The 12,370-nt window shown below is 37.5% G+C and overlaps 1 protein-coding gene across 1 annotated transcript; it reads right to left on the reverse strand.

Moving 5' to 3' along the window:
• Window positions 1–9,448: 9,448 nt before the first annotated feature.
• Window positions 9,449–11,728, reverse strand: LOC149217699 (uncharacterized). Its single transcript, XM_089390330.1, has one exon. It carries the CDS (start codon window positions 11,726–11,728, stop codon window positions 9,449–9,451), a length of 2,280 nt encoding a protein of 759 aa, XP_089246456.1.
• Window positions 11,729–12,370: the final 642 nt, after the last annotated feature.

Below are 12,370 nucleotides of genomic sequence, written 5' to 3' on the forward strand. Positions count from 1 at the left end.
ATTGGAAAGAGGACGCAGAAGGCTACTACAGGTAGCAATTTCAGAACTGGATGATCGAAAATTACAGAGATACATCAGATTCAATATCAGGCTTCTATAAAGTGAAAAAAGGTGTGTAGTTTTTTTTTTTAAATTTTTGTGTAAGCTTGGTTTAACGGAATTCAAAGGGCATAGTAAAGCATTATTATCGGTAACTGATGCCCCGAGGAAAGAAAATGCAAACACCTAGTAAGGAACCTGAAAGCTCTAGCATGACTCATGAAGAAGAGGAAGAAATGCTACATGATATATCAAAATTACAAGAACAAGTGCAACAAATGTCACGCTCACAAAAGCTAACAGAAGCTAAGATAAGTGGCGTGGAATCTAAGATAAATGGCGTGGAATCTAAGATAAAGGGCATGGAAGCTAAGATGGATGATTCAAAGACAGATTTGAAGAGAGACATGGCAGATTTGAAGACAGACATGGAAGAATTGAAGAAGTTGCTACAAGAAAGGGTCACTAATGGTGAAAAGGTAGTAAAGGAAACTCATGATGAGAACAAAAGAAATGTTAATCATGATTCCATAGACGCTAATGTTGGATCGAAGAATCACCATATTCCAAAAATCGATATGAGGAAGTTTGATGGCAAGGATCCCGCCACATGGATATTACAGATGGAGCAATTCTTCGATCTCAATAATGTGCAAAACACACAAAAGGTACGTATGGCAACTGTATATTTGGAACCAAATCAGTTTGTATGGTATCAATGGCTTTGCTCTCGTAAACAATTTATCACTTGGGCAATTTTTACGGAAGAATTGATAGCACATTATGAAGATACAAAAAGCAACACTTTTTTTAGCCAATTGATAAGTCTCAAACAAAAGGGTTCAATAATGGAGCACATTGAGGAGTTCCAAAAATTGAACATAAGGGTAAAAGATATTCCAGAGGAGCATAGGATTGATGTGTTCATAGGGTCTTTAAAGGATAATATCCAACATGATGTTCGCCTTTGGGAACCTGATTCATTAGAGAAGGCATTCAGGTTAGCAAGAAAAATGGAAAGCAAAATTATGGCAACCAGGAAGCATACCACTCACAACTATAAAGACGGAAGTGTTGTTGCCCCTAGTCTTCCACAACCTATAAGGTTGACACCACAACAATTGGAAGAAAAAAGAGCAAAAGGGCTTTGTTACAGTTGTGATAGCAAATACACTAAAGGTCATAAGTGTGCTGAGAAGAAATTATTCTACATAGATTGTGAAGAGGAAGAAGAAAAGGAGCAAGAAAGGTCAAAAGAAGAAGATATACTCCAGGAACAAAGCCTAGATGAAGAACAAATAAATCCGACCATATCTTGTAATGCATTGGCGGGAATTACCACTCCTCAAACCATCAAGATAGAAGGACAAATCAAGAAGAAAAAGGTAATAGTGTTGATTGATTCAGGAAGCACCCACAATTTTATTCATTGTAGGGTAGCAAAAGAATTGAATTGCTTCCTATATCCAGCACCAGAGTGTCAAGTGATGATTGCAAATGGAGGAACAATAAATTGCTCTGGAAAGTGCCATAATATCAAGCTATCCATGGGAGAATATGTATTGACTAGCCCAATGCTTTCCATTCCAATGGGAGGTGCTGATGTTGTACTAGGAGTCCAATGGCTACAATCCTTGGGTACAATAGCTTTTAATTTTCAAGAACTTTTCATCAAATTTTCTACGGAAGGAAAGGAAGTTGAATTAAGGGGTATTGCAGGGAAACCAGAAAGATAATCAGCTCTAATGGCATGACAAAGCTTCTAAAAAAGGAGCAAAGAGGTGTAATTGCACAATTATGTTCGCTAGATGTTTCCACATTGGAATCATCTATTTCTCCAGATCTCCAAAAAGTCCTGGACAATCATTCCAAGGTATTTGAGACTCCCAAAGGTCTCCCACCTATGCGTGATCATGATCATGCTATTCATCTGATTCCAGGAAGTGTTCCTCCAAACATCAGGCCGTACAGATATCCCTATGTCCAAAAAAGTGAAATTGAACGTATGGTTGCAGAAATGCTAGAGGCTGGTATAATTCAACCGAGTCAAAGTTCTTTCTCAGCTCCAGTAGTATTGGTGCACAAGAAGGATGGATCATGGCGCATGTGTCCGGATTATAGGGAGCTCAACAAGCTCACTATTAAAGATAAGTTCCCCATTCCTGTTATTGATGAATTACTGGATGAATTGCATGGATCAATTTACTTCACCAAGTTGGATCTTCGTTCGGGATATCATCAAATCAGAATGAAGATTGAAGACATTCCAAAAACGGCATTTAGAACTCATGAGGGTCATTATGAATTTTTGGTCATGCCTTTTGGCCTTACCAATGCACCTTCAACATTTCAAGGTTTGATGAATTCAATTTTCAAACCATTCCTTAGAAAATTTGTGTTAGTATTTTTTGATGATATACTAATCTACAGCAAGTCTTGGAAGGATCATGTTGAACATGTTGACAGGGTGCTACAACTATTGGAGGAGAAACAATTATATGCAAAAAGATCCAAATGTTTCTTTGGAGTCCAGGAGGTGGAATATTTGGGTCATATTGTATCTCATGAAGGAGTTAAGGTAGACCCTAGCAAAATTAAAGCCATTAAGGAATGGAAAATCCCCACATCCATAAAGCATCTGCGAGGATTTCTTGGGTTGACAGGGTATTATCGCAAGTTTGTTAAGAATTATGGGAGAATAGCAGCACCTCTAACAACATTATTGAAGAAAGATTCATTTTCATGGACTCCGGAAGCAACAAAGGCCTTTGAACATCTTAAAGAGGCAATGTGCCAAGCACCGGTCTTAGCTACACCGGACTTCACAAAAACCTTTATTGTGGAATGTGATGCTTCAGGAAATGGAATTGGTGCTGTTCTAATGCAAGATGAAAGACCCATTGCTTTTGAAAGTCGTCCAATCAAGGGAAAGTTTTTAAGCAAAGCTATTTATGAGAAGGAAATGTTGGCAATACTCCATGCACTTAAGAAATGGCGACCCTACCTAATGGGAAGACACTTCAAGGTAAAAACGGATCATGATAGCCTTAAATACTTTTTAGAACAAAGATTATCCTCTGAAGAGCAACAAAAGTGGGTCACAAAGATGTTGGGTTATGACTTTGAAATCATCTACAAAAAAGGGAAGCAAAATGTGGTGGCAGATGCACTCTCAAGAAAGGATGAGGATGTGGAAGCATTGTTGTGTGCCATTTCTATTATCCAACCAGATTGGATAAACGAAGCAAGGGAGGAATGGAAGAATGACGAAGAAGTGTGGGCACTTATTCGAAAGCTACAACAAGATTCCAGTACTTCTGATACATTTAGCTGGCAAAATGATTCGTTATGGTACAAAGATCGCTTATACCTCTGTAAGAATTCCCAGCTAAAACAAAAGATTCTTATGGAATTGCACACTTCTCCCTTAGGAGGGCACTCAGGATTTTTAAAAACTTACCACAGGGTTAAGAAGGAATTTTTTTGGGATGGCCTTAAATCAGATATTCAAAAGTTTGTGGCGGAATGTTTGGTTTGCCAGCAAAATAAAGTTGAAACAATTAAGACACCGGGTCTATTACAACCTTTATCCATTCCAAGCCAACGTTGGGAGGAGGTTTCAATGGATTTTATCACAGGTTTACCCAAGTCTGAGGGAAAGAGTGTCATCATGGTGGTAGTTGACAGACTTACCAAGTATGCACACTTTTGTGCATTATCACATCCATTTAAAGCCAGTACAGTTTCTACTGCATTTATGGAAACAGTTCAAAAGCTACATGGAAACCCAAAGATTATTGTAAGTGACAGAGATCCCATTTTCACTGGAAATTTTTGGACAGAATTATTTTCTTGTCTTGGTACTCAGTTAGCTCATAGCTCATCTTATCATCCTCAATCTGATGGGCAAACTGAGATAGTAAACAAATGTTTGGAAGGATATCTTCGTTGCTTTGTATCTGATAAACAGACACAATGGGTCAAATGGTTGCCTCTGGCTGAATGGTGGTATAACACTTCCTTCCATACAACAACAAAAATGACCCCATTTATGGCACTTTATGGGTATCAACCACCATCCATCACATCATATTTAAGAGAAAATTCTAAGGTTCAGGCAGTGGAACATCACATCGAACATCAACAACAAGTCCTCCAACTCTTAAAGGATAACCTCGTGTTGGCACAAAATAGAATGAAACAACAGGCAGATCAACATCGCAGTGAAAGAAGTTTTGATGTAGGTGATTGGGTATTCCTACGGCTACAACCATATAAGCAAATGTCCCTAAAGCAAGCTAAGAAGGATAATAAATTATCACCAAAGTATTATGGTCCGTACAAGGTGTTGCAAAAGATTGGTACTATGGCATACAAATTGGAGCTTCCTGCAGCTTCTCGATTGCACCCAGTTTTCCATGTTTCATGTTTAAAGAAGGTTATAGGTGACAAGCTCCCATTTCAAACAATATTGCCAGAACTTGACGAGGAAGGAAAAATTATATTGGAACCAGAAGCAGTCACAGAAACAAGAACTCGACAGCTACGAAATCGATCAATTTCAGAGTATCTTATCAAGTGGAAGAACTTATCCGCTGAAGATTCCACATGGGAGGATGAGAATTTTATGCAGAAGTATCCAGAACTACTCAAGCGTTGAGGACAACACTTTTTTGAAGGAGAGGGGCATGTTGGGTCCCTATAATACTAGTGATTACCCCATTACTATTGTAGTTATAGCCCTTATTTATATTGTTGTGCCCCTATTACCCCCATATTGTTATTTCTGTGCCCCATAGAATCCCTCTATTGTTATTTTTGTGGCTTTATATTATTATTGTTAGGTCGGCTGGATTATATTGTGACTCCTTAGACTCCTATATATAGAAAGGAGGTTTTTTCATTTGTATCATCCAAGAATTGTTCATTTATGTAATGTAAAGGAGGTTGCCCCCTCGAAGAGGCTGAATTCTAAGGCGTTGATCTATCTTTTCTATCTTTTCTTGAGCTGGTTTCATAACAGGCACATATCCCACCCTAGTGTTCACCAAGGTATGTCGTCATATGGTCATTTCCTAATCCATTGTCATAATAGTTTGACACGAGGAAGTGCCGATCCTAATGACTATTCTTATCTTAGATCAATGTACTTGACTTACGACAGTTAGTCCTAGTCACAATACAAATCTTCAAAGAATATCAGTCCCAGATGTTTATCCAATCCACCATTCTCCCTACCAGTGTTCATGCATTTGGCTTACAGCTATTACACCTAGCCATAGTACGTGACACATGGAGAATAAGGTGTCCACCCTTACTACCTCTCAACCAATGAGGAGATATCGACAAGCTTAAGCTTGTCTAAAAAATACTCATCCTTTCTTTTGGAAAGGAACATCATCAATGCATTGGATACTTATTCTTCCATGGATATCTATTATAGTTTCTCGACTCCTATTTGCATTATACTCTCAAATCATAAAGTACTTCAACCTTCCTATTTTTTTTGAAAATCTTCATGCATCTTTGCTTAATATCGTATCCAATGTGGCATAAAAAATTCCATCAAACATTTTATGTAGCTACACTGTCTCACAACTGATTGTACCAACTGCTATAGCTTTTACCTCTATAGTGTACATAATTCTGCTACATATTCTTCCAGGAAACCATACTAGATCTCAATCATCAGAAGTATCTCTCCTTATTATCAGTACTACCAATTCAAGTCCCGTGTTGTAAGAGCCTACATGTTAACTTCTACTTCCAGCTCCCTCTGAAGTCAATATTACTTCTTTGCATTGTAATAGAATATTGTTTCATACTCTTTTAAAAGATTACATCAAATTCTAAGTAGAAACGATCACCAATAGTATTAGTTTTTCCAATCCAAATGATGTGTTCGAATCAATCCGCTGCTAGATCAACATTCTTAAGTGATGTTAAAATATATTTGTAAACTATCAACCAACCTTCTAGAAGAATCTTGATAATAAGCCTTTTTTGATTTTTCAGCCCAACTATCTGAAAATAATATGTCCACCATATATTATGTCTTTCCTTGAAGATAATGGCTTTAATCCATGAGTCTCTTTTGATTCTAATTACGAGGTCTTTTATGAGACAACTTTATAATAAGAGTGAATTTCTTCCTTTAGCAGATAAAAGCCTCCGTTTAAAGCTTGCTTCCGAGTTGCCATGTAAATCACTGTTTTCAATGTATACTTTGTTAATTGTTTGATCTTCCTGTAGAATACTTTTGCTTCGTCCTTCTAGTTCTTCCATCTATCGAAATCTAATATAGTTCCAAATTGCTTTGTACTAGTAGTAGTATTACTTGACTGATTTATGATATATGAGACCAACTTTTTCTTCACTGAAATCAAAATGCTACATACTGATTTATGACTATTTTTATGTTCATATTGTCAACCTGTAGTCCATGCTGCTAAAAGAGATGATGGCTGCCTCTAAATATTCATGATGAACTTTCGGAGATATGAACATCTTAAATGCGGCTGAATGCTTCTTCTAGAATTCTATGTAGACTCTATTTCTTCTAATACTATATGCTTCTTCTTAAACTTAATATCCATGACTTCGCAAATTACAAATCCCAAAAATATTCTATCTTTAAAATATAATTGTAACTCCTAATAAATGAAAATATGTTTGCAAACTTGGTACTTGCCATATTCTTCATAATTGTTAATAGTAGAGGTCATTGTTGTCTTTGATCTTGGGTTTATTTTCACGTCCATCTTTTGATATATGTGCTTCATTTCTTTTTTTCCTTTTGTTGCTCTTATTGTTCTTAGAGTTCTTGAGACAATCCCTCTTGTAATGTCCATATTCATTACAACCAAAGCATTGAACTTTAGACATGTCTCAGTTTCCGTGAGAATTGTTGTTGGTGTACTTGTGATGAGATCCAAATCTTCCAAACTTTCCAAACTTCTTCTTTGATCTAGCAACAAAGGCTTGAGAGTTTTGGTATCATCTTTAGTCATCAACCTTGTTTCTTCTAGAACACATAGAGCCCAAAGTTCTTCAAAATTTGGAGTAACTTTTCTTGCATAGATTCCACTTGCAAAACCATGCCAAGCTGGAGGTAGAGTATTGATTACAAAAGTGATTAATTCATAATATGATATGGTTTCTCGAAGTCTTAGAAGTTGATCTTTTATTTTTGATATTCTCATAAAGTATGAAGCCACATCTTCTTTTGACATTCTTGCTCCATAAAGTTGATTCCTTAGAGATATCTTTTGACCGTTAGTATTGACAAAATATAATTTGACCAATTTATCATAGACTTCTTTAGATGTAGACAAATATGAAACAAAAGAGACGAGATGATATTTGATAGACTCAAAGATAATTCGAGCTCTAATTTCTCCCTTGTACTTTGCGACTTCTTGAGCATTATTCTTGTCTGTTTCTAGAACATTGCCTTCAACAAATTGCATGACTTCATTTCCTTTGTGAACTAGATCAATTCTCTTTTTCCAAGCCTTGAAATTGGAAGCTCCATCAAGTTTGTTGCCTTACAAGGATGTCATTTGGCTAGGAGGATTAGACTTGAAGTATAGTAGAGTACTTGTAAAAGAAGAAGCTGCTATAAGAATGTCTTTAAAAATGAGTGAACACGAGTTGTTTTATAATGTTATTTCCAAGAGTCTTCAATGTTGTCTTCATAAGAGTGATGGATGCTATGAGGATGTCTTCAACAAAGTGATATCCAAGCCTTCTTCCTTTCTCTTTGATAGAGAGAGATACATGTTGCAATAGTGTCTTCAAATATGCAGACACGAGATTTTTACGCTGCCTTCCTTTCACCTTAGCTTTGAAACCATGTTAGAAAACTAAGTGCTAGAAGATAATGCTTGATTTCTCTTAACTTGATAATTACTTGTGAATGTTAGTTGGCTTCTTATTACTTATATTATCTTCTTCATCAAGCAATTATACAAATGTACAAAATATAAAGATCACAAGAGAACAAGAAACACCAAGATTTAGGCTCCAAGAAGGGGGAAAGCCCCAGAAGGGGGAAAACCTAATAATCCTTCTCTTATAGAATTATATCAAGATGAGACATCCAAGACCTAATACCAAGACCAAAAGTTGCCACAAAGATCCAAGTCTCCTCCAATCAAGTCAAAGTCAACAAAAGTCAATGTTGGTCAAACCATTTGAAATCTAGTCATAGCAAAAAAAATTTGGCCCTATAGTAAAGGCCAAATTTCGGCTCTCTAACTATCACAAAGTTGCCACAACATCTTCGCATGTGTGAGCAGAAACAAGATAGAAAACCTGAATTTCATTTGTTTTGACTTTCTTCTCTCTCCTTTGACTTCGGTTCTTTTTCTTCGTGATTAGGTATAGAAATTGATGTATGATGTGATGGTTGAGTGAATAGATCCAAGAGGTCTAATTCACTCTTATATATATTTGTCCAGGAGGGTTGAATAACTACTACAGGGCCGACTTGTCCAAGGAGGGCCAACTTGGTCTTTATTTGACTCTGACTCAAAATAAAAATTCTTTTTATTTTCTTACAAAAGTCCAAATGGGACTTGACTCAAATACATTTTTCTTTTTGACTCATAATAAATTCCTTTTGTCACTTTTGACTCTATGAAGATGAAGAACATACTTTGACAAAAATAAAATAATAATATTGACTAATAAATATATTAATGATGAAGTTACATTATTATGAAGACAGACACCATTTACAATTTTTACACTCACCTAGTGGGGTCAGTGAAGGAAAACTCTAAATCTATTTGATACATATCAATTAACACAATAGAAACAAAACAAAAAGAATTACCATTAATTTTTTAAATGAATCCTTGTAGATACATAAGTACTCCTTGCCAAAAAACTATACAACTTGTGAGAAAAAAAATAAAAAAATTGATTCATATTTTAGTGGCAGTGTTTTCAACACGAATGTCTTGGTATCTCACAGGGGGGATGACTTTTTTTTTTTTCGGGGAAAAAAGCAACATTTTATTAGTATAATAAAAGTTTTGATCCAGTAGTTCTTAAGCCGCGCAGGGCTTAAAGAAGCAGTCACAGCTCAACCCGCGGGGAGCTTTTTTACTGTTGAAGCCTGAGAGAGTCTTCCTCCCAAGAGGAGGATGTAAAACCATTTAAAACAAAAGATCAAAAGTTAACTGGAGTCTCCATATTGGAAAACAACTCCATTACAGTCAGAAAAAAGTGTCCACCTGCACTGTGTGAGAGACAAAATTTTGGAAGTCTGAAAACCGTGAACGAACAGCCGAAAAAACGGGAGCTGCTGAGGAGACATATATACAAAAAATATAAACAGTAAAATGAGAAAACTGATAAAGAGCCGACAAAAAAGGGGCGAATCAAAAAACTGTTGTATATGCTACTGATCATAAGGAGGCAGGTCTGATCTGACTGACTGCCCCTGGTAAATCTCCTCTATCGCCCAGCTGTCCGGATCCTGTAGTAAACCTGCCTTAGATAACTGATCGGCTTCTTCGTTCCTTTCCCTGTAGATATGACATAATGAAAACCTGTTAAAGAGAGTCTTCAGGTATAAAATCTCTTCAACAATTGTCATTAAAATTTGATTTTGGCAAGCAGCTAAACCATTGATCCAATTTATAACATTTAGAGAGTCCCCAAATAACTGTATTGAGTTGATGTTTTTGTGTTGAAGCCAGCAAAGAAGTAAGCGCAAAGAGGAGAGTTCTGCAAAATTGTTTGTTCCTGGGCCCAGCCCAACTGAGGCTTTTAGAATGTGTTCTGAATTGATGTGCATGCTCATGCCTGCGCCGGCCCGATTATTTTGAGAGGCTCCGTCAAAGAAGCCACATGGGATATCCTCCTGTATTATGAGATTGTTTTGAATCGTTCTGGTTTTCTTTGCTTCAGGGGGAGGCAGAGCATGATAGATGGCTGCTATATTAGAGGCAATGACAGAGGGCGGTGTAATTTGGTCTTGAAACAGACTCTTATTTCTCGCGAGCCACACACCCCAGCAGAAGATAATCGGCAGGTTCCTCATATTCCCATCTGAGTATGTATGCCACCATTTCCTCCAGGATTCGGCCAGCGGCTCGTTTCCCCAATGTGCAAAGACCTTGAGAAACCCAGTGACCTCCTCCCAAATCTTCCGAGAGAAAGGACAGGTGGTAAAAAGATGATTTAAAGTTTCCTCATTAGACTTACACAGGGGGCAACGCCCTGGGCCAACTAGAAACCTGGATTGAAGGATTTCCCATGTTGGAGCCTTCTTTTTTAGAATACACCAAAGGAAGAGCTTAGATTTTGCGGGGCTTTTGAGTTTCCATAAAGCTTTGGACCACCAGTCCGGAGCTTCCCATCCTTTCTTTCCCAAAAGATAAGAGTATCCCTCCTTTGGTGTATATCCCCCCGATTTGCTGTGAGCCCACATTAACCTATCAGGTTCCTCCCTTATCCTAACATTGGAACGTTTTAATTCTTTTATGAAACCTGTCCATTCATTCTTCCATCTAAGATTTAGCCCTAATTCTTCATCATCCTTCCAAACCTGGCCCCAAATGGAGGACTGCCCAACTCTTGCCACCTGATTTAAGGAGGTGATATCTATGGACTCAAGATGTCGAAGGAGCCCTGGCGATAAGGCGAAAGCTTCATTGCACCCGATCCATGGGTCTCTGCCGATCCTGATTTGTCTGCCGTCTCCCACTTTCCAAGCTAAACCTTGCTCAATCACTGAGAAAGCATCCACTGTGGCCTTCCAAATTACAGAAGAGTTTTTTGCCTTCTTGTTCTGACTCCGGATCCAATCTTCCAAGGGCGTTGGATCGATATACTTCCTTTTAATCACCCTTGTCCATAGATTTTCTATGGTTATAAGCCTCCAGCCAGACTTTGCTGCTAACGAAGTGCTGAACTCAGGAAGTCTTTTGATCCCCCAACCTCCCCACTCTTTTGATCTGGCCACTTTGTCCCAAGCCACCCACGGTAAACCTGAGAACTCCTTAGAACCTGCCCAAAGAAATCTGCAACAAATTCTTCTGATTTTTTCCATTACACCTTTAGGAATCCAAGTTAGTGCAGCCCAGTAAACCGGGATGGCTAGCAAGACCGATTTGATGAGAGTTAGCCTACCAGCTCTGGAAAGCCATCTATAGCTCCAGTGTGATATTCTAGCTTCAATTTTTGCTATAATCCAGTTCCAATCTGCTTTTCTGTATGCTGCAGGTTTTAGCCAAAACCCCAAATATTTGAAAGGAACATCCAAAGATTGGCTAGGATAAGGAAAGAGATCAGCTATGAGACACCTTTCCCTTCTGTCCACATCTGCCAAACAAACTTGTGATTTCACAGAATTTATCTGCATTCCAGTAGCTTTTAGAAAGAGATCAAAGATACATTTTATCTCCTTTAATTCGCTGTATTTTCCATTTGTAAAGATCAATATATCATCAACGAAAAGAAGATGGGTGATGAAGAGATTTATAGCTACCTCTATACCTTTTACCTTGTCCTCACTTCTGGCTTTATGAATCAGCCTGCTTAGTCCTTCGGCCACAAGGAGAAACAGAAGTGGTGATAAAGGACACCCTTGTCTGAGGCCCCTCTGGCTAGAGAAAAAGGAAGAGGCAGCTCCATTGACCAGAACTGCAAAGCTGACATTTGTTATGCATCCCATGATCCAACTAACAAATGGGTAGTTGAATCCCACATGAGTAAGAAGCATTCGAAGGTAGAGCCAGTTTATCCTATCAAATGCTTTGGAGAGGTCAATTTTGAGAACAACTCCTTTCTTTTTCTTTAATTTGACACTATGGATTGCCTCCTGAGCAACCCCTATAGCTTCATGGATTTGTCTGCCATCCAGGAACCCAAATTGTTCCATAGATATGTTCCTTGACAGAATTGGAGCTAATCTGAGGGCAATAACCTTTGAAATAATCTTATAAATACAATTGCACAAAGAAATTGGTCTAAAATCTTCAAAGCTTTCTGGCTCATTCTTCTTAGGAATGAGTGCAATAAATGTTGAATTAAATGGTCTATAAACATCTCCTTTCAATCTAGACTCCTCGACAACTTACAGGGGGGATGACTTAAAAACTACCATAGTTCATTTTAATGGTAGACGTATCAAAGCGTAAATAAACTAAATTCAAATATATTGAAATATGAAGAGATAAATGATTAAATTTTTTTATGATTACATAAGCAATTTATTTTCATTTTAATTCATTGGGGAGAGATAAAATAAAAAGTCTCTTCACAAAATTATATATAGCTCTAATTTGGGCTTGGAGTATGCCCTAAAACTGCTTCT

This window comes from Pinus tabuliformis, chromosome 1_1 (assembly GCF_031772625.1).
Source record: "Pinus tabuliformis cultivar Carrire ecotype Pingquan chromosome 1_1, CPIR1, whole genome shotgun sequence".
Lineage (NCBI taxonomy): Eukaryota > Viridiplantae > Streptophyta > Pinopsida > Pinales > Pinaceae > Pinus > Pinus tabuliformis.

What these genes read in the sequence shown, in the direction of transcription:
- LOC149217699 (XM_089390330.1), bottom strand. Translation starts at nt 11,728, where the DNA reads ATGGGATGCATAACAAATGTCAGCTTTGCAGTTCTGGTCAATGGAGCT.